Raw genomic sequence first — 21,873 nt, forward strand, 5'->3', positions numbered from 1 at the left:
CTTTTGTTCTATATGTATTAACAAAACATTTTTAGTTTAAAGGTTATAATACAAAAAGCAACACAATTTCAGCCCCGAAAAAATCTTAAACTTTGGCGACAAATAGCTCAAAAACTAACAAAGAAATTACCAGAATTTTCATGCCAGCAAAACTATAAAATGTTACCGACAATTTTGCCAAATTTCATGCATCTATCATCTGTAGTTCCCGAGATCAACTCTGGACAAAAGACCCCCCAAATTTCAATTAAAGGGCAATAACTCATAACCGGAAGTGAATTTTAAAAATTTGAAAAAAACGTCTAGAGATATTAATATCATCTACATACCCTGAAAGTTTCATAGCAATCAGACAAAAAATGTTCGAGAAATCTCGTGCACAAAATTTGCGGGAAAAAAAAAAATAATAATAAGAAACAGTAGAATAACAGAAGGGTTTTCCGTTGAAAAACGGAAAACCCTAATAAGAAACAGTAGAATAACAGAAGGGTTTTCCGTTGAAAAACGGAAAACCCTAATAAACAGAACAATATCTATAGGCCTTTACACTGTGGTGTAAAGACCTAAAAATAATAAAAAACATAAGAAATACAAAAGGTCTTTCACATGAAAGGTGGAAAGACCTAAATATTCGTCAAAATAAACAAGCAACAACAATGACTGAATATATTGTCCGAGATCCATCGCTTTGAGCTTTTTAGAAATTTTAGGCACATATGTATATATATTCATGCCACCTACAATGTTGTGTCTGTACATTTACATCTACCCCATCTAATATCAAAGATGTCATGCACGTGTATCTATAAAACCAATACATTCAAATTCGACAAAAGAAATGAAAAATACGTTTTTACTTTTTAACATTACTTAGGTAGGACATTGCTATGTTTGCTTTATGTTACGGTATAAGACATACTTAAGCAGGACTTATGTAGGTCCTAAGATTCCGCCTAAGTCCTACTTATGACCCTACTTAAGTCAAAATCTTAGCATGCTTTATGTTACGAGCCCCTCGGGCTTTAATGTTATTTGATAGAATCGGAGAGCAAAATTGGTACAAATTGAAATTAAAACTGTTATTTAAAGCCTTTTTTTAAAGCGTAAAGGCATGGACAACATCTATTTTTCTCAATGTAAAAGCCATGGGACATGTCAATGTTTTTAAAATGAATTTTTATTTCTACCGCTTCCATCATTGTGACAAATTTTGCCTGCTCCCTAAGATTGAAATTGTGTCAAGGTTACACGTACATCTGCTGCTGACGTCTTTGTCATATTTGACACCGGATACAGGATTTGTACAACTAGGTTTGCACAACTAATTCTCTTGTTATTAATCCTGATTGAATGTATCCGATTAAGTGCTATGTACATAAATATGTATTAGTACACATATATTTGCAGTGCTTGTTCACATCTTTAGAGAGTAACTATATACGAAGAACAGGCATGATGATACTGTGAATGTCAATTTTGGCGGAAGTTTAAGGGATCGGGAAAATTAAGAACAAAAGGTATAATACGTATGCCTGTCTTTATATTCTATTCTTTCGTATTGATAAAATGAAATATAACAATTAATCTTAAACAATAAATTTTGAAAAATGCGTGCAATAAATTCTTAAAGCTGCTTGGTCCAATTCTATATCAAATTTTGTGCACGCTTTAAAACGATGGTTATGTTCAATATTTGTAAAATAATAGACATTGTCGTAGTTTTCGCAGTCAATCCGAATTTCAATGAATAGATTTATGTGCAAAACAAACGACATAAAAGGGTATCGCGTTATTTCGCCTCATGTTTAAAATTCACCTCTGATGTCGAGACGGGTGTGGTTGTATTTAATATAAATGCCAGCTATCGATGGTGAAAATATTATAAAGATGAAATATTGGAAATCTGAAAGGATGAGAAATGAGAGAAAAAAGGTAGATTTTCATGTTTCTTTTCATATAAATGCCCTAAGAAAAAAGTTTCTGTCTGTTCCCTGGGGATTGGAGATTGTTTTAAATATTATGTATATTAGCCATCTTCACTTAGCTTGTCTATGAAAACATACATACAAAGACTGTCTTGAAAGCTAACAAATATGGGGAAATTATTTCCTTTCAGTCTTGCACCTTTTCAATATCAGATCATACACTCTATTATGATTTTAGAGTTTTTAACCAAAATTATACATGTAGGTTTCATAATCCTTTTTACAAGATTTCAGGCAAGGAGAGGTGATCATTACAATATCTTATTTTTTTCCAACACGATGGATCTTAATTAAATACATATATGAGATTCCTCGACACGTGGCATAAATTGTAGAGACTACACTTGCTGTAAAAAAAAATCTTCTCATCAACTTAACTCAAAACGTTAATGATGGAATCACACAAATGAAACCTAGTAGACATTTTACACTTTTGCATTTGCCCGCAAATAGGCAAACTTTGTGTGAAATGAAAGTCATCAAACTATCATTTTAACGACTGTAAAACGTCTGCAGGTATGAAATAAAAGCACTAACGTTTTACAATTAGTGTTGCTTTTTATTCCTTTCTGAAGTTTTGAACCTATCAATCTAGGTTCAATGAAAGTGAGAATGTAACGATGGTGTGTGTATATATATATATATATATATATATATATATATATATATATATATATATATATATATATATATATATATATATATATATATACACACACACACACACACACACACACACACACACACACACACACACTAGTGGTGGATCAGCACAAAAATCTTGTGTTTTGGACTAGGTGAGACAGCTGTTTGGTGCTAGGGCTGTGTTGCTCTCAAATCTTAGATCAATCTATCTCGTTTTGTAACTAAGGGGGTGTATCGCCCTCAAATTTCAAAGTGATTTAAATAAAAGTTTGAGTTCATATGGCTTAATATTTAAAATAAATTATATTTATTTAGTGGGTTTGTGTTGAATTCCACTTATAATAATCTTTTTTAATTTATTTTATATTGCTAAATATAAAAGCATATTGCTTAAAAAATGATTTTTAAAAGTTCAGCCAAATGTAATGAGCATCTAAGTCAAGGGAGGTAACTCCTGTATCAAATGTGCATCAAAACAGGAAACTGTATTTTAAATGTTTTAGAACATTATAAATACACCTTATTGGTTTTGACTATGAGGATTATTTGTAAACACCAGAAGAGGTAGAAAGTAAAAAGAAAAGACTACGAGCTGTGCACATTTGAGAGCAAAATGCATTTTAAAAATTGCATTTTAATAATGTATGCAGAAATATCATTTTCATTTTTTAAACCTCCACCTTCTGCCAGATATAGATGGCCGTAACGAGAAAACCAACCAGTGGCGGGGGGGGGGGGGGGGGGGGGTTAGATACATAATTGCAATGTCTGTACAATAGTGTGCAGATATCATATATGGAAAGAGGAAACAAAGAACCAACTTCACTTTAAACTTACCCAAATGTTACTTTCATAAAAATGCAAACGATATTTTACTTATAAACATTGCAGATTAATGTTAAACACCAGTATTAACTATGGATGAGAGAAACAAACCGAAGACTTCAGTGGAAATCGAACAACCCAAAATAGAATGCTTGAAGGAGCGTGCCCAATGGTCAAGCCAGCTTGATTTTCTGCTCGCCTGTATCGGTAATGCAGTTGGTTTGGGCAACATTTGGAGATTCCCATATCTTTGCTACAAAAATGGAGGAGGTATGTTACTCATCCCATTCTATTTTAACGACAATATTCATGTTCATCTTTTTGTATGATTTTTTGCGTAAAAAAGTATGTTGGTCAAAAGTGTTTCGAGTTTTCACATAAGTGGTCGCCTTGATTGGCAAAAAAGGGAGATAAATCTGTATGTGTTTTAATCAAACGCCAATAATTTTATACGATGTGAACTTTTGAGGTAAACAATAATAGTGTTGGACATTTTCAATGAAAGGTGATTTTTGTAATTCATTAACTTATATCCTTATGATTTACTCGATTACTTAATTGTTCAGTGGATAGCTTTACATGCCAGGCTGAAGCTAGCAGCCACTAACAGCAGCCACTAAGCCCGTAGAAGCTAGCAGCCAATAAGGAAATTCATCAAAGTACTGAGAGTACTCGAACAGAAAATTATATTTTACCTAATTATCGACATATTTTAAATAATATCAAAATGATTAATGCTCAATAATTTGTACGAGCATTGAGGACTTCCGAAGCAGTAAAGCTCGCCTGGATAAGAGTTATAAATGCGTCTTTGTTAAATAGAAATGAATTACGTCTATAGGGGTTTTTAGTTATGAAAATAATGTTATCCTAAGTGTAGTCTTATTGATACAAATAGAAAAACTATATGCATCGTATAAAGTGATATGCAAATGTATTATGATATAAAAGCCATGATAAATTAAAGTAAATTAAAAGGCCGCATAAAACGATACAAATACAATAAAACCCCAAGCCAATCCAGTGTGGCAAGATAATTTGTTTACATCGAACTTGAACATGTGCGTGTTTAAAAATTTATCCTCGGGCCTTTTCACTCCCCCGGAAACAACATCAATCGAAAATTTAAAAGACATCGTATTATTACGAATATGCGACAATAGAACATACAGCATTGTGATTTCATTTCCATAAACATTATCATATGTCGCAGTCAAAAACAGCGAAAATTATCAGGTGAAATTGGGATTAATTTCTCTCAGCCATGTTTTGACGTGAACCTTCATAGAATACAACCATGACAATGAAAAGGGTCGGTTTAGCTCATCCGAACTTTGTCATATTTTAGCATTTCACAATAATATAAGGGTGAAAGGCGGACCATTATCTCTTTTATCTTTGAAGTGTGCATCAAACAAATACCAGGGCAGTGTAGGGGACCTATGGGGCTATTATTTCCCAGTCTCAAATTTGGGCTGTAGGGGTACCACCAAGTGGCTCCCAGGGGTTTCTGGCTCATTTCAGGCGTTTATATCTCACTTGAGATTGACCACCACAACTTGGAAACACTGGGATTATAAGGGGACCTCAAGGGGTATTCATAATAAGCGTTAGGGGGCACCTATGACCCCTGCAAGGGTTCAGTTAGCTCACCCGAACTTTGTCATATTTTAGCATTTCAATGATATAAGGGTGAAAGGCGGACCATTATCTCTTTTATCTTTGAAGTGTGCATCAAACAAATACCAGGGCAGTGTAGGGAACCTATGGGGCTATTATTTCCCGGTCTCAAATTTGGGTTGTAGGGGTACCACCAAGTGGCTCCCAGGGGCTCTGGCTCATTTCAGGCGTTTATATCTCACTTGAGATTGACCACCACAACTTGGAAACATTGGGATTAGGTAAAGGCCCTCAAGGGGTATTCATAATAAGCGTTAGGGGCACTTATGACCCCTGCAAGGGTTCAGTTAGCTCACCCGAACTTTGTCATATTTTAGCATTTCACAAAGATAATTATAGGGGTGAAAGGCAGACCATTATCTCTTTTATCTTTGAAGTGTGCATCAAACAAATACCAGGGCAGTGTAGGGGACCTATGGGGCTATTATTTCCCGGTCTCAAATTTGGGTTGTAGGGGTACCACCAAGTGGCTCCCAGGGGTTTCTGGCTCATTTCAGGCGTTTATATCTCACTTGAGATTGACCACAAGAACTTGGTAACACTGGGTTACGTAGAGGGCCTAAGGAGGTATTCATAATAAGCGTTAGAGGGCACCTATGATCCCTGTAAGGGTCCAGTTAGCTCACCCGAAATTTGTCATATTACAGCATTTCACAATGATATAGGGGTTAATGAGGCATTATGAATACCTCCTAAGGCCCTCTACCTAATTCTAGTGTTACCAAGTTCTTGTGGTCAATCTCGAGTGAAATATAAACCCCTGAAATGAGCCAGAACCCCTGGAAGCCACTTGGTGGTACCCCTACAGCCTAAATTTGAGACCGGGAAATAATAGCCCCATATGCCCCACTACACTACCCTGTGAATCGTTTGATGCACACTTCAAAGATATGGAAGATAATGGGCCACTTTTAACGCCTATATCATTGTGAAATGCTAAAATATGACAAAGTTCGGGTGAGCTAACTGGACTCTTGCAGGGGTCATAGGTGCCCTCTAACGCTTATTATGAATACCTCCTGAGGCCTCTACCTACTCCTAGTGTTACCAAGTCCTTAGGTCAATCTCGAGTGAGATATAAACCCCTGAAATGAGCCAGAACCCCTGGGAGCCACTTGGTGGTACCCCTACAGCCTAAATTTGAGACCGGGAAATAATAGCCCCATATGCTCCCCTACACTACCCTGTGATTCGTTTGATGCACACTTCAAAGATAAGGAAGATAATGGACCACTTTTAACCCCTATATCATTGTGAAATGCTAAAATATGACAAAGTTTGGGTGAGCTAACTGGACTCTTGCAGGGGTCATAGGTGCCCTCTAACGCTTTTTATGAATACCTCCTGAGGCCCTCTACCTAATCCTTGTGTTACCAAGTTCTTGTGGTCAATCTCGAGTGAGATATAAACCCCTGAAATGAGCCAGAACCCCTGGAAGCCACTTGGTGGTACCCCTACAGCCTAAATTTGAGACCGGGAAATAATAGCCCCATATGCTCCCTACACTACCCTGTGATTCGTTTGATGCACACTTCAAAGATAAGGAAGATAATGGACCACTTTTAACCCCTATATCATTGTGAAATGCTAAAATATGACAAAGTTCGGGTGAGCTAACTGGACTCTTGCAGGGGTCATAGGTGCCCTCTAACGCTTATAATGAATACCTCCTGAGGCCCTCTACCTAATCCTAGTGTTACCAAGTTCTTGTGGTCAATCTCGAGTGAGATATAAACCTCTGAATTGAGCCAGAACCCCTGGGAGCCACTTGGTGGTACCCCTACAGCCTAAATTTGAGACCGGGAAATAATAGCCCCATATGCCCCCTACACTACCCTGTGATTCGTTTGATGCACACTTCAAAGATAAGGAAGACAATGGACCACTTTTAACCCCTATATCATTGAGAAATGCTAAAATATGTCAAAGTTCGGGTGACCTAACTGGACTCTTGCAGGGGTCATAGGTGCCCTCTAACGCTTTTTATGAACACCTCCTGAGGCCCTCTACCTACTCCTAGTGTTACCAAGTCCTTAGGTCAATCTCGAGTGAGATATAAACCCCTGATATGAGCCAGAACCCCTGGGAGCCACTTGGTGGTACCCCTACAGCCTAAATTTGAGACCGGGAAATAATAGCCCCATATGCTCCCCTACACTACCCTGTGATTCGTTTGATGCACACTTCAAAGATAAGGAAGATAATGGACCACTTTTAACCCCTATATCATTGTGAAATGCTAAAATATGACAAAGTTCGGGTGAGCTAACTGGACTCTTGCAGGGGTCATAGGTGCCCTCTAACGCTTATAATGAATACCTCCTGAGGCCCTTTACCTAATCCTAGTGTTACCAAGTTCTTGTGGCCAATCTCGAGTGAGATATAAACCCCTGAATTGAGCCAGAAACCCCTGGGAGCCACTTGGTGGTACCCCTACAGCCTAAATTTGAGACCGGGAAATAATAGCCCCATATGCCCCCTACACTACCCTGTGATTCGTTTGATGCACACTTCAAAGATAAAGAAGATAATGGACCACTTTTAACCCCTATATCATTGTGAAATGCTAAAATATGACAAAGTTCGGGTGAGCTAACTGGACTCTTGCAGGGGTCATAGGTGCCCTCTAACGCTTATAATGAATACCTCCTGAGGCCCTTTACCTAATCCTAGTGTTACCAAGTTCTTGTGGCCAATCTCGAGTGAGATATAAACCCCTGAATTGAGCCAGAAACCCCTGGGAGCCACTTGGTGGTACCCCTACAGCCTAAATTTGAGACCGGGAAATAATAGCCCCATATGCCCCCTACACTACCCTGTGATTCGTTTGATGCACACTTCAAAGATAAAGAAGATAATGGACCACTTTTAACCCCTATATCATTGTGAAATGCTAAAATATGACAAAGTTCGGGTGAGCTAAACCGACCCTTTTCACTGTGAATGTTGTATTCGAAGGTTCACGTCAAAACATGGCCGAGACAACATGGCCGAGACAAAATAATCCCAATTTCACCTGATGATTTTCGCTGTTTTTGACTGCGATATATAATAATTTTCATATGACAATAAAATCACAATGCTGGGTGTTCTACTGTCTCATATTCGTGATAATACGATGTCTTTTTAATTTTCGATTGATGTTGTTTCCGGGGGAGTAAAAAGGCCCGAGGATAAATTTTTAAACACGCACATGTTCAACTTTGATGTAAACAATTTATCTTGCCACACTGAGTTGGCTTTGGGTTTTTATTGTATTTGTATCGTTTTATGCCTTTTAATTTACTTTAATTGATCATTTCGTTTATATCATAATACGCTTGCATATCACTTTATACGATGCATATGAAGTTTTTCTATTTGTATCAATAAGTCTACACTAAGCATTATTTTCATAACTTATGACCCGTATTGACGTATTTCATTTCTATCCAACATAGAAGCATTTATAACTCTTATCCAGGCGAGCTTTACTGCTTTGGAAGTCGTCAATGCTCGTACAAATTATTGAGCATTAATCATTTTGATATTAATTTAAATATGTCGATAATTAAGTGAAGTATAATTTTTCTGTTCAAGTACTCTCAGTACTTTGATGAATTTCCTTATTGGCTGCTAGCTTCTACGGGCTTAGTGGCTGCTGTTAGTGGCTGCTAGCTTCAGCCTGGTGCTTTACATAATCAAAAATGATTGTTGTTTTAAATAGGTAAAATACAGAAGTTTCGAGATTTGGTAAAAAAATTGAGGAGAGGCTTTTAGGAGTATCATTCCTATAATATAAATGTTATTCATATGAATTTTATTGATATAATACGATACTAATTACATGTACAAGTACCTTTTATATTAATTGCATATATTAAAGTTATTGTATCACCGGAATAACCCACCGCAACCAGTCTGTGAACTACTGGTAACTGGGATAAATCAATACATTAGATGCTCAACTTAAGCAACCTGGAGAACCTACAAATATCACTGATTAGAATAAAAATTGTCTTCTAAAGCTGATAACTGGTAGGTGAACATATGAAATACCATGATTACTGAAAACATTCATTTATTATTCATCTAACGATGTCATACAGAATCGATTTACTACATAGGTTTATTGTTGTCCAACAATATTTATTCCAATTTTACAAAAAACCTCTGTAAATTAAACTGATCTTATAGCAAATAAAACTACGATTTTGGGGGTTGATTTTAATCAACTCTTCTATGCAGTAATTCTTGCAAACCGAAAGTGAAATAGTGTTGGATCTAAACATAAATCATCACCGCTGACAACACTTAGTTCTTAGAAATAGGCGATGAATTCTATGATATGTACTAGAATACTGAGGAATTGTTTTCAAGAACACTTATTCATAAATAACTTTGAAATAGTTAGATCTTAAATGGTACGAACAATGTAGATATTTTTATGTTGTATGTATTCCTGTGCCAGAGTTCAATGAAGTCACTTTTAACCAGACGCTCGGCTGTCTCCGTAAATCTCCGACAGCAGAGAGTCTCTCCGGCAGTCGAGCGTCTGATGGAACGATTCTAGAGTTCAATATTGCTTGGATCCATGCAATTTCTAAGATATTTTTTAGATTACTGATACCGTAGTTTGATGTATTTAATTCTATCTTTAAAGGGGCATGGTCACGATTTCGGTCAAATTTCACCCCCCCCCCCCCTCCATTGAATTGTTTACACTGCTTTAAAAATGCATTTCTAATGATCGACCAAATTTGAGTCAGTCGTAGAGTCAAAGGCATATACAGGGCTAACAATTCTTCGTCCTGTAAACAATGCTCGTGCCCTGTTTACGGGTAAAATGTCTTTTTCAAGCTGATTTATCTCTGTTCTAATTTGTTTAAAAATAAGTAAATAGTTCCTAGCAATAATTGCATTCATTTGGGTCTAAAACTGAAATGATCACCTTAACATTCAAATCGTAAACAAAAACATGACGTAGCTTTGTTTACACGAACAAGAATTGAGAGCTTTGTAACTCGCTTATAACACGACGACTGACACTTAAAATTTGGTTCACTATTAGAAATGTCGGAAAAGTCTGAGAATTCATATTGTAAAAAATGGGCGTAATTCAAATATATATAAAAAACTATTTGCCATGCAAAATAACATATCATTAATATTTAAATGAAATCAACACCCGCCACTTCCTTGATTAGATGCGAACTGTACACAGATTCCTAATGCTTACATATTTCTCAGTTCATTGTTAAAGTAACAATATTTTCATTACTGGTTTTATTTTAAATTTCAGGAGCATTTTTGATACCATACTTAATCATGCTGTTCTGTGGAGCACTGCCAGTAATGTTACTAGAAATCGGTTTGGGTCAATACATGTCCAGAGGAGGCCTGAAGTCCTGGATTATCTGCCCTTTGTTTCAAGGTTGTCCTTTATGATTATAGAGTTTCTAATTACTTGTTGTAATTTTTGTGACTACCGATTGGTACAAGCATTTTTTAACCAAAAAGATAATTATGCAATTTCATTTTTAGGAATTTTTTTTCTTCATTTACGAAATGAAGAAATTGGAATGTGGGAGGTAACGGGTCAAATAGAATGTTTGACTTATTCATATCTGTCTTGAATTTGATATTGTTTGTAACCCCATGTATAATTTTTCACACAAAAATTATGTAAGTTTAGGACTTCGTACATGTAAAGTACACATATATCGGAGAAACACAATTTTGGGATTAATAATATTTTTAAATAAACAATTGAATCGAGAAAGGCAACAATCAATCAACGTTTACAAATCAACTGCATTTTTTTAAGCCAGGACTTTATCTATAGGGCTTGTTGTACTAGATGAAAGAAACAAATTTAAAAAGAAATATTCATGAAATCTTAACTATAAAAACAACAATATCATAAAGTATGAATTATTATGTATGGATATATTTCATGAAAATCTTCATGAATGATTATATGTTCTGTTCCAGGTATCGGAATTGCTACATTTCTGATGTGTTTTCTGTCCATTACGTACTACATAGTGATTCTGGCCTGGGGTCTATACTACATGTATGCCAGTGTGGCGATGGAGATACCGTGGGGTTCCTGTTTCAATACCTGGAACACATACAGGTATTCTTAAGTATATTCTTAATGAGGAGACGTTTCTTCAATATCCTTTCTTTAATTAAAATTTTTAGTAACGAAACACGCCGGATTTACCGGATGATTAATACTTATGACCGATTTGGTATAATAGTTTTTAACATGTTTTAAATATTGTCCAATATCTTATTTCGTACTGCATGCATAGTTTCAATGTGCCATATCTTTATAACAACATGATTTTATAATTCTGTTTTAGGCTTATTTTCATTTCTTACTCTATTAAAATTATTCACGTATATGCATACAGATATTATACACATTTATTTATCCATACTCTAGAGACAGTCATATGGATTTATCATAAAGTATAAATTTTAGATGTGCATCGTCAAATGAAGAATTACAGAAACGACTCTGTACATCTGAAGGTAAATACAGTTCTTCAATCAGCAATGGGCAAACATTGGAAAACATGAGCTTGATAAATGTAACTCTGCACAACAGCCTGATTAACACAACCGACACAAACTGTTCCATGAGTAATGTCACTGCTGTAGACCCGGCCGTCGAGTTCTGGGAGTAAGTTCTATCTAATGTATATAGTCCTTGATTTCTGTATAACCTATCCTTAATGTCACACAAATCACAAAGATTACCTGCTGCTTATCGCAGTTTGGAACTGTAAGAAAAATCAATAAAACTTATCATGATAGAGAAAAAGTTTTGAGTAACCTGCATACACAGGGATGTGAAAAGAAATACTTCAAGCAAAGATGTTGCCTTTTTTTTTTTTTTTTCAATTTTGTTACCTATTTGTGTTGCTTTGATACATGTGTTATGCCTCAATATACCTGTAGAAAGATTATTTTTACATAGTTTTGAATAGCTGTAGGTCTTTAACTTTGTGGAAAACTTTCGAATTAACAGAAAGTAGAATTACATTGCCTCAAATACAAACTATTGCAATTTACGGCGCACAATAAATGGGATAGAATTATATGATTTACATGTACCTTATTCCTTGCCACAGTCTGTACAAAGTACTCGTTATCGCAAATATCCTAAGATATTTTACAAAAGTAAAGAGAAAAGCTGAGACATGTATAGCAAACGCATCAGCAGTACATTGAGTGAATAATTCACTCGTATTTTTTAGAAGTATTTTCACGGAATAACGGTATTCCAGAAAATAAAGCCTAGTCCATAACTTGCTTAATTTTCTGTGCGCTAGCTTAATTTTCTGTGCGCCGTTAATATCAATTAATGTGCGAGAAACTGAAGCTCTATGGTCTGTCAATCTACGAGTAATTTTCTCTGTAAAGATATAGTTCTGAAGGTATTTTGACGGAATTGCAATAACATTGTCAAGCTGGTCATAATTCAGGCCTGATTCACAATTGTGGGTCATCATTTTCCCCTTCTGAGCTAATATTCAAAGGTATCATCTTGTTTTGCTGTTTTGAATTGTTAATTGCCATATTGGGAATCATTAAACGGATTGTATAATAATCTTCTACTTTTTCTTGTAAAATAATGTTCTAACACAAATGAAAACTTTCATAATCTGCATGTTACATACAGACTTTTCAAATATCATCTTTATAATTTATTATTGTACACCAAGGAAAAAGGGCATTTCAACTTCGATAAAATCCATCCAATAATCTTAAAATGCCAAGTAAAATAATATAATTTTAATTTTTTTTTTTAATAAGAAACCATGTGATCCAAATCTCGGATTCCATAGAAGATGGTGGGGGTATTGTGCCTCAATTGGCTGTCTGTCTGTTGGTGATGTGGATACTTGTCTATTTCTGTGTATGGAGGGGTGTCAAATGGAGCGGAAAGGTTTGTCATTAAAATCTTTTGATAACAATTTCAGCTTCAAATCGATAATAAATAAATAAAATTCATCTGTGTACAACCATACATCTGCAATTCTTCAAAACTGTAACGAATTTAACGTATGATTCAATGTACAAACACAAAAGCTTGTATTATAAAAGGATTTTATAATTCGTCACCCAATTCGTAGTCAAGCATAAACAAGAAAAACTAACGTTAATTATTAAAAAAAAAATGAAAATTGCTTGTTACAAATAAAATGAGAATAACTGAAATTGTTAGTTTACAAACCTAACAACAATATTAATCACATCTCTTTCTTTTCCCATACAGGCGCAGAAAGAATTAAAATGAAATTTGATATGTACGTAATCAGCCTTGTTTTAGTAAACAACTTTTTTTTTAGAACAGTGTTTAATAATTGTTGTTATTGATGTAATTTGATGTGTAGTTTATCACCTTTTGTTTTTAGTCCGTCTTTATCAGAAAGTGATTTTTAGTTAATTAGTTTGGGTTCACGTTCTGGTGTGAATGTGTCAAGACAGTTTATCAAATAAATAAATCCTGATATATGCAGTTTACCAAATACACTGTATAAACTAACTTTACTTAAAAGCATATATACCGGATCTGACGTATATTTCAAATATCTTGTTTGACACTACGACACTCGTACATTACATTTATAACTTGTGAATGCGATGGAGGTGATTTATGATTGTTACGCAGGTTCTGTTAGTTTAGGTGGTTTACTTCACGGTTACATTCCCTTACGTCATCCTGCTCATACTGTTGGTCCGTGGTGCGACTCTACCTGGAGCCGGAAACGGAATCAAGTATTTCCTGTCTCCCGATTTTAGCCGTTTACAGGACGCTCAGGTTAACTATCATGATTTTCTCTTTCAGAGTATCTTTCAGTATCCATCCAGTAGTAGTAAAACACGTCTCACATATTTTAGCAAATGACATGTATTACACATGTACATGCATGTATTTAACACATGTGTAGTACATGTAGTGCACATGTACATGCATGTATTTAACACATGTGTAGTACATGTAGTACACATGTACATGCATGTATTTAACACAAAACAAATGAATAAAAAAGAGTTGATAGTGGTGTTTAAACTTTAATGTCTTCTTTGATATTAACAAACCAGCACTTGAAAATTCTTTTAGTTATCTTGTTTAAGACTAAGTATTTTCATTGGATAATTACCCTTTACCAGGTGTGGATTGACGGAGGGACACAGGTGTTCTTTTCGGCGGCTATCGCCATTGGAGCCATGATAAGTCTGGGAAGCTACAACGATTTTCATACAGATTTTTACAAGTCAGTGTCTTTATATTTTCTATGTACCATGTCTCGGGTTATCTAAAACATAATTTAGGTTGCCTTTAAGACAGGTCAGTCATAAAAGTAGTTGCACAGCTACATGTAGCTTTACTGCAAAACTTGATTGCGTTTTTACAATTTTGCAGGCATACCATGATTGTAGCGGGTATCAATAGTGGTACCAGTTTCCTCAGTGGTTTTGCGGTGTTTTCTGTTCTTGGGTTTATGGCACATGAACAAAATGTGGACATAGACCAAGTCGCCGAATCAGGTACCAATACAGCAAATTTAAACACGAAAACTTCTTATGATATGAAAGCGCCATGAAATTATTTTATTTGCAAATATTATTATGCATGTTACTCAACCATATTGTTGATTGTACAACTAGGTCCTGGTTTAGTATTCATCGTGTACCCCAAGGCAGTCACCATGATGCCTCTTCCTCAACTTTGGGCCATCCTATTCTTTTTGATGCTGTTTTTAATTGGAATTGACAGTGGGGTATTAAATAGTATATATCAGGATATTGATTACAATAAAAACTTTTTAAGTTAATCCAGTTCTAGTTTCAACATTTGTTTTAGTTTGTGATGGTAGAATCTGTGGTAGCACATATAAGCGACATGTTTCCACGACAGCTGTATAAGACTAAAGGAAGAATGATTCTGACAGCAGTTTTGTGTTTTTTATGGTACACAATGGGACTTTCGATGGTGTCCAGGGTAGGTATACGGATATATTTTACTACAAACAATTTAAACGGGGAAACAAAATAATAAGTTTTAAAGATTTTAATGAAATATACATCGTTCCTAAACTTTTATTTAATGATAAATTGGCTTGACTCGGTCTATATTAAAAAGCAGATCGGATGACTGTTGTGTTGAATCTAAATATTACATGAACAAGTAAAGAAGGCAATAAAAAATTCGATGTATATAAACTGATATTAATTATTGTGGATTTCAAACAAAAAAAATCTATATGATAAGCTACAAGTATATAAAACCCTTAATCATTTCGTAATAACACAATGATATTCGATTGTTTTCATTATTTGGAAATAGGCGCCTAAATGAGTTTGATCAATTTGCAATACTTTTTTTAAGTAGTTTAAGAGAATAATGTCACATGATTCACAGTAAATAGTAAATCCTTTAAGTTCATTAATTAACCAATATATAATCAATTAATTAACCAATGACCCTTGTAGGGAGGAATGTACGTCTTCCAGCTATACGACTACTATTCAGCTAGTGGCGTGGTCCTACTCTGGGTATGCTTCTGGGAAAGCATTGTAATTGGATGGATATTTGGTAAATATTTATATATTCTTATATAGACGTTGATATTTATGATACAATGCTAAATACAATGTATTATATACCAGCGAGAGGGTATTTAGTGCATTTCTCTCTAAATTTAATACTAGATGTAAAATTTCCATATAATTTGTATTACTATAATTGTTTATAGTTATTGTAATATTTATTATTAAAAAAAATTGGGGGGGGGGAACTGGTTGCCCCAATTAAAACTTCTCCGTTTTATGCATACTAGGTACATCATTTATCACGTTAAACACAATCTGTTTATTGTTTACAAATTAATGTCTAAGGATAACTGTGTTATTTGTCGTAGTATAATAATGTATGAAAGTATTAAAACGCTAGTGTATGCCCATTTATTTGCATATTTTAAACCAAAGTTGCCAGATTCAAAGTATCTACACGACGTTTAACTTGTTCTACACTTTTACGCCATGACGTTAATTAGTCAACCCGCGTTCCTGGGGCACCCCGTTCTGAAAAAAAAATTTCCCATCAAAATTAAAATCGCTTTATATCATTCCCTTTTATTTATTTACTTTTTTTGTGTTAACCGAAGATGTCCGATCAAATGTATCTGCCCGCGATGCATGATAAACTCGTCCTACACTTTTCGCCATGACGTTAATTAGTCAACCCGCGTTCTTGGTTACCCCGGTCTGGAACGTGCTATCCCAATCTCTCACAAGAGGTTGGGCTTCCCAAGCAAATAAGTATCAAAACTAAAATCGCGCATTTAAGAAACGAATTGGCTCATTTTAATAATTCAACATTTGTCAAATGAATACTTTGAATAAGTTTCCAGTAAATGTATTCAATCTTTGCGTAATCATTCAATATCATTTCATCGCAAGCATACATTTTGATGCAAATTACCCCTGACTTGGACCCGCCAAAGCGTGTCCACCACCTTACTTTCATTTTTGCTATTTCGGGCATGTTTATCGGAAAGTTGGAAGTAGGTTTTTAGTTATTTATCACAATAATTACCTTTAAGGAAAAATTCAGTTATAGCGTTTGGACATCATCTCACACGTGATTGGAATACCATAAAGTATAAGAAGTTACTTCGTTGCAGGCATTTTGTAGTTTATTTGCCAAAAGTCTTTATATATATATATATATATATATATATATATATATATATATATATATATAAACTCGTTGTCAGTTGTACCTCAATTCTTTTTGTATCTCATTATCATATCTCTGTACAATTTTATGAAGTGAAGTAAATTACCTTCTGGTTGCAATTGTTTTCATATTAAAGGACATATCGCATGTTTCTAAAGTATACGACATTTTACATTTTTTGGCTTCCTTGTGTATCTAATAATTACTCCTAACAGTTTGTTAACGGTATAAAAGCGGTAATTAGCCATAATATCAATTTGAATTATAGCCCCGATCGTTTAAAAACTCGTTAATTAGATAGCGTGTCACGTGGTACAGTGACGTCACATGCGACCTTCTTCGAACAGCTGATTGTAAACAAATTGTAGGATTAGCATTATCTTCTTAAAATTTTGACATTCATTCACCATGTAAGTTGTTTTTTTTTACATGCTGACTAAATTAAAAGAATCTTATTATTCAGTCGTACATGTTTGAGCCACTAGTACGGATAAAAAACGATGATATTGCCGAAAAAGCGACGATGAAGTCGGCAATGACGATCAAATTGATCGACGTGTAAACATTGTAAACACAACTTAGTAAGGATTGTAGCTCAAATAAATCTGTTAAAGGTGTTTATTTATTAAAATCTACAACAGTGTTGATTTTTGGCGTTCCTAACGACTCAGAATGTCCATTATTGTAAAACTGTGGTGCACAAGAAGTTAATTGGTTTCTTCGGCAGTAACTGATCACAACTTTCTAAGGTTGTTTACTCTATATTACACTGGATTCTAAAAACAGGCAAGAACGTTTTCCTTAATTATTGTTTATTTCTGTAAGATCCCATCTCCGTATTTTTTTTATCCATTTACGTATACATGTATATCAACAAACTTTGTCTATTTCTCGCGTAAACAATCAATATCGACAACTCGATCCACGTCTTCTCCCACAAAAAATAAAACTCACAGAAATCTCACCCACCGTACTAAAATTATGATTTCTGCAGAGGTGAGCTACATGTATGAATGAAGAAATCATGTATACAAAACAGATGTATACATGAACGTATTGTTTAACAATAAGAAAAAGAAAACAGCTAATGAAGCGAGGCGGTATCCAAAATGGCTTGGGGTAAAATGCTGACGATGGACCCTCCACTTTGGAGGGTCCATAGTGGAGGGGGTGGAGCTTGGTATGTCAGTCTTAATTCAGAGTCCGTTTGATCTGTCATTCCAATTAAGTTATCAGCAACAAAATGGGGCACATTGTTTTATTTATATGACTTTTAAACACAAGCACATAAAACTTCTTTTCCCTAATTGACGATGACAAATGGTGGCACTTTCATTTTGGTGGGTTTATTGTTCATTAGTTCTACACAAAATGTATATACCCGGTAGTAAAAATATTACAGTATCATACTGTTTGAGAACAAGATCATTGGGTGGTTTTCTAAAATTTTCTGTGAATAATTGTCCACATCCATAGCATTTTTTTTTACTATTACTATATTAACATTTGTTACTCGGGGAAAAAAGATAAATCTCTCCCAACGTTGAGGTGAGTTAACTTCCTGTTCACAGTCTCAGTGGACTTAGAATAATTGTTACACAAACATAGAGTAATTTATGTATCCTGATAAAGTTCATTAGAAGTTGCTAAATTCATTAAATGTAAGGACCTCCCTCTCCTTTTTTTTCAATTTCTAATAAACAACCCATATGTTTTAGCTATTAGGTGCATGATGAAATTGGAATGACAGATCAAACAGATTCTAAATTAAGATTGACACACAAAGCTCCACCCCCTCCACTATGGACCCTCCAAAGTGGAGGGTCCATCGTCAGCATTTTACCCCAAGCCATCCAAAATGGCGTCCCCTCTCGTTATTTTTCTCCGATGAACTTGCGTTTTGTACACAGGCCACTGTGCCTAAACTTCTATTTTTTTCTTTTTGAGAAATGAATACGATTTATTTATGAAACTATAATTTCAAAAATGTACCATATAATTAATAATATATGAATTGAATGTTTATTTATAAATCCTCTCGTCGACAGATAGTTCCTATTTGTCACAAGATTTCCGCATACTTTCGTAAGGGAAACTTTAAAAAACAACAGTCCAAATCCCCATTTTCGGTGGCTAAATCACCCGCAGGAGGCACAGAACACCATCATGTCCCGTTATCGTCAATTTAATAGGTGATAATTAGTTTAATTGTCGTTTAAATCTAATCCGATTACAAAGATGGCTAACAGCACCTTCTCGCTCGGGGTCGCATATGACGTCACACATCATGGCGGGTAGATGGAGAGAGAAAATATGCATATCGCGACATTTGAATTTCATCGCTTTCAAACTCACGAATTAGGCAGAATATTGTATGAAAACATTAATAAACTTCATTTTTAATGAGTATAGAATGATTTTATTTAAAAAATTCCGAAAATTGAAAAACATGCGATATGTCCTTTAACATACATCCTAAACATACCAGTGGCTTGCAGAGTTTTAATACCCTATTACAATGTCATTTTTGGGAGTTGATTTTAATCAACTCTCCTATGCAGTTACTCTGGCAAACCGAAACTGAAACAGTGTTTGAACCTAAGCACAAATCATCACCGCTGACAAGAGTTAGTTCTTGAAAATAATCGATAAATTCGATGTAATGTACGCTGAAGCATTTTTAAAGGAAACTTATTTAAAAATACCTAAGAAATAGTCAGATTTTGAACAGTATGAACAATTTAGAAGAGTTTTGCAGTCGTATGTATTCCAACTCCAGAGTTCAATATAGTCTCGTTCAACCATCGGCTGTCTCCGAACATCTCCGACAAGCAGAGAGTCAGTCTATAATTAGAGGTCGCATCATCAAGCTATCACGTGACTTGGTATCTCTTGCTTGGCGGAGATTAACGGAGACAGCCGAGCATCTGGGTGAACGAGACTAGAGTTCATTATTGGTTGGATCCATACACTTTTTGAAATATTTCGAATACCGATACATAGTTTGATGAAATCAATTCTATTTTTAAAACTTAGGCAACATGATTCATAAGAGGTTTTCTCGAAATTCTTATCGGAAAAGTCCGAGAATTCATATTATAAAAATGTGTGCAATTCAAATAGAGATTATAAACTACTTGCCAAGCAAAATATAAAGATAAATAACAATCGATAAAATCAACTCCCGTCAGTACTTCAATACTTTGATTCTTCATTACGTAGGTTCAGAAAAGTTTAACGACGCCATAGAGGTAATGATAGGATACAGAATCAACAAATGGTTCCATATATGTTGGAAGTACCTCACACCTCTTGTATGCACAGTAAGTTTAAATATTACATAATCAACTTAATTTGATACCTAGCCGAGTAGTTGTGCACAAATCATTAAGATGTCAATCTTTGTGGATTTTAAAGGGTATTTTTGCGTTTCAATTGATTGGATTTAAACCCTTGAAATACAATAATGAGTACGAGTACCCTCCTTGGGCCCAAGGATTCGGACTGATGCTGGCCCTGGTGTCCATGTGCTGTATACCTTTCTACGTGGTGGGCAAACTTTTATCACTCAAAGGTCCAATCAAAGAGGTCGGTATCATTAATTTGGTGTTTTGCTGTATTGATGATAAATTTTGTTGCTTTGAAACGAATATAAGAAAGATTAATCTCGGACGCTTGAAAACTGGTGACCAACTTTCTTTGCAAAATGTGTAAAAAAAAAAAAAAGAAGAAGAACCCACCGACAGATGAATGAATATGAGAAATGAATTTTTCGATGATACTTCATACATTTAACATTCTGTAGCTTAATTATTTTAGATAAACACAATGAAAAAAATATGTAATAATTGGTAACTGCAAATAAAAGAAAAATAGTTACATTTGAAATTGTGAAATTTAAAAAAAACAAACCTATTTGAATATAGATCTCCTGGTGTCTTTTGCTTCAACTCGATAGCAAGAACATTATTTTTTGTACATATTTTTCTTAAGCTACAAACATGTGAATTATGATATCATAATGGATGTAGTACTTAACATACATCTTAAAACTATTTACTACATTTTGACTGTTAACATAAACTTAGGTTCTTTTATGTTTTAGAGAATTAAGAAAGCGATTGTACCAAAACTAACAAAAGATCAAATTTCTAAGAAGTCGAGGAACAAAGATGGTGCCTTATTGCTACAGCAAATCGAGACTTAACCAATATCGATATAAATCATAGTATACATAATATCTTTTGAGTACTGTGGAATCATCATAATTCTTCTTAGCCAAGTGCTAGTGGATTTGGTGGTTTCCGCTTCAAATTTAAATCAACTGGAATTTGGTATTGGCATCAATGTACTAGAATATATTTCTAAGAATAAAATCATATATGTATCATCACCGATTTCGTAAAAATGATTGCAACACGGAACATTTCAAATTTAGTATTATGATTTTTAATTTCAAGTACAGTTGACAATTTTCAGTGATTTTGTCTTACTAGAAAGGTATTGTTTGATATTAATATAATTAATATATTGACGTATTGATTGAGAAAAAATCCTACTGACCCTTGTTTATGTTGGTAAATTACATGTATAACTGTTTCTTAGAGGTAACGCAATTTAAATAATAACAATTAAAAATGGAACTCCTCTGATATTACCCGAGTTCTTTCTCTCTAATTATAAGTTTCACTTGTTGATAACAGTATACATGTATCAACAATAAATATTGGTTATAATCCTTTTTCAGGTATAGGATTCCTTCAATTTAACGACGTTTCGTGTACACCACTACCTGTAAGTAAAGTGTATAGAAGATAGCTGGCAAAGTCAAAATAAATGTTTTGACTGCTCAAACATATGATACTCAAACACTACATATATTTTTTCAACAATAACTTAGTTTAAACTTTATTTCATTTGAATTGTACATCAATATAGACAATAAATAATACAAACAGGATTCGGAAACAAGTTGTTACAACTTATATTAATCTG

The 21,873-nt window shown here is 34.5% G+C and overlaps 1 protein-coding gene across 1 annotated transcript; it reads left to right on the forward strand.

Annotated features, from left to right (window-relative positions):
• The first annotated feature begins 1,372 nt into the window (after nucleotides 1-1,372).
• Nucleotides 1,373-21,620, forward strand: LOC128190534 (sodium- and chloride-dependent taurine transporter-like). Its single transcript, XM_052862612.1, has 15 exons — nucleotides 1,373-1,517; nucleotides 3,522-3,725; nucleotides 10,417-10,548; nucleotides 11,109-11,253; nucleotides 11,608-11,808; nucleotides 12,945-13,077; nucleotides 13,819-13,953; nucleotides 14,307-14,410; nucleotides 14,560-14,684; nucleotides 14,805-14,917; nucleotides 15,001-15,138; nucleotides 15,630-15,732; nucleotides 20,101-20,201; nucleotides 20,296-20,466; nucleotides 20,984-21,620. The coding sequence occupies exons 2-15, from the start codon at nucleotides 3,548-3,550 to the stop codon at nucleotides 21,083-21,085; spliced, it is 1,881 nt and encodes a 626-aa protein (XP_052718572.1). The 5' UTR covers nucleotides 1,373-1,517; nucleotides 3,522-3,547; the 3' UTR covers nucleotides 21,086-21,620.
• The last annotated feature ends 253 nt before the right edge of the window (nucleotides 21,621-21,873 follow it).

The sequence above is a fragment of the Crassostrea angulata genome, chromosome 6, assembly GCF_025612915.1.
Source record: "Crassostrea angulata isolate pt1a10 chromosome 6, ASM2561291v2, whole genome shotgun sequence".
NCBI classification, from domain to species: domain Eukaryota; kingdom Metazoa; phylum Mollusca; class Bivalvia; order Ostreida; family Ostreidae; genus Magallana; species Magallana angulata.

Excerpts from the sequence above, each read along its gene's own strand:
- LOC128190534 (XM_052862612.1), top strand. The coding sequence starts at position 3,548 with ATGGATGAGAGAAACAAACCGAAGACTTCAGTGGAAATCGAACAACCC. Across the intron at positions 13,078-13,818 it reads GTGTCAAATGGAGCGGAAAG|GTGGTTTACTTCACGGTTAC; the intron begins GTTTGTCATTAA and ends CTGTTAGTTTAG. Across the intron at positions 15,733-20,100 it reads TGTAATTGGATGGATATTTG|GTTCAGAAAAGTTTAACGAC; the intron begins GTAAATATTTAT and ends TTCATTACGTAG.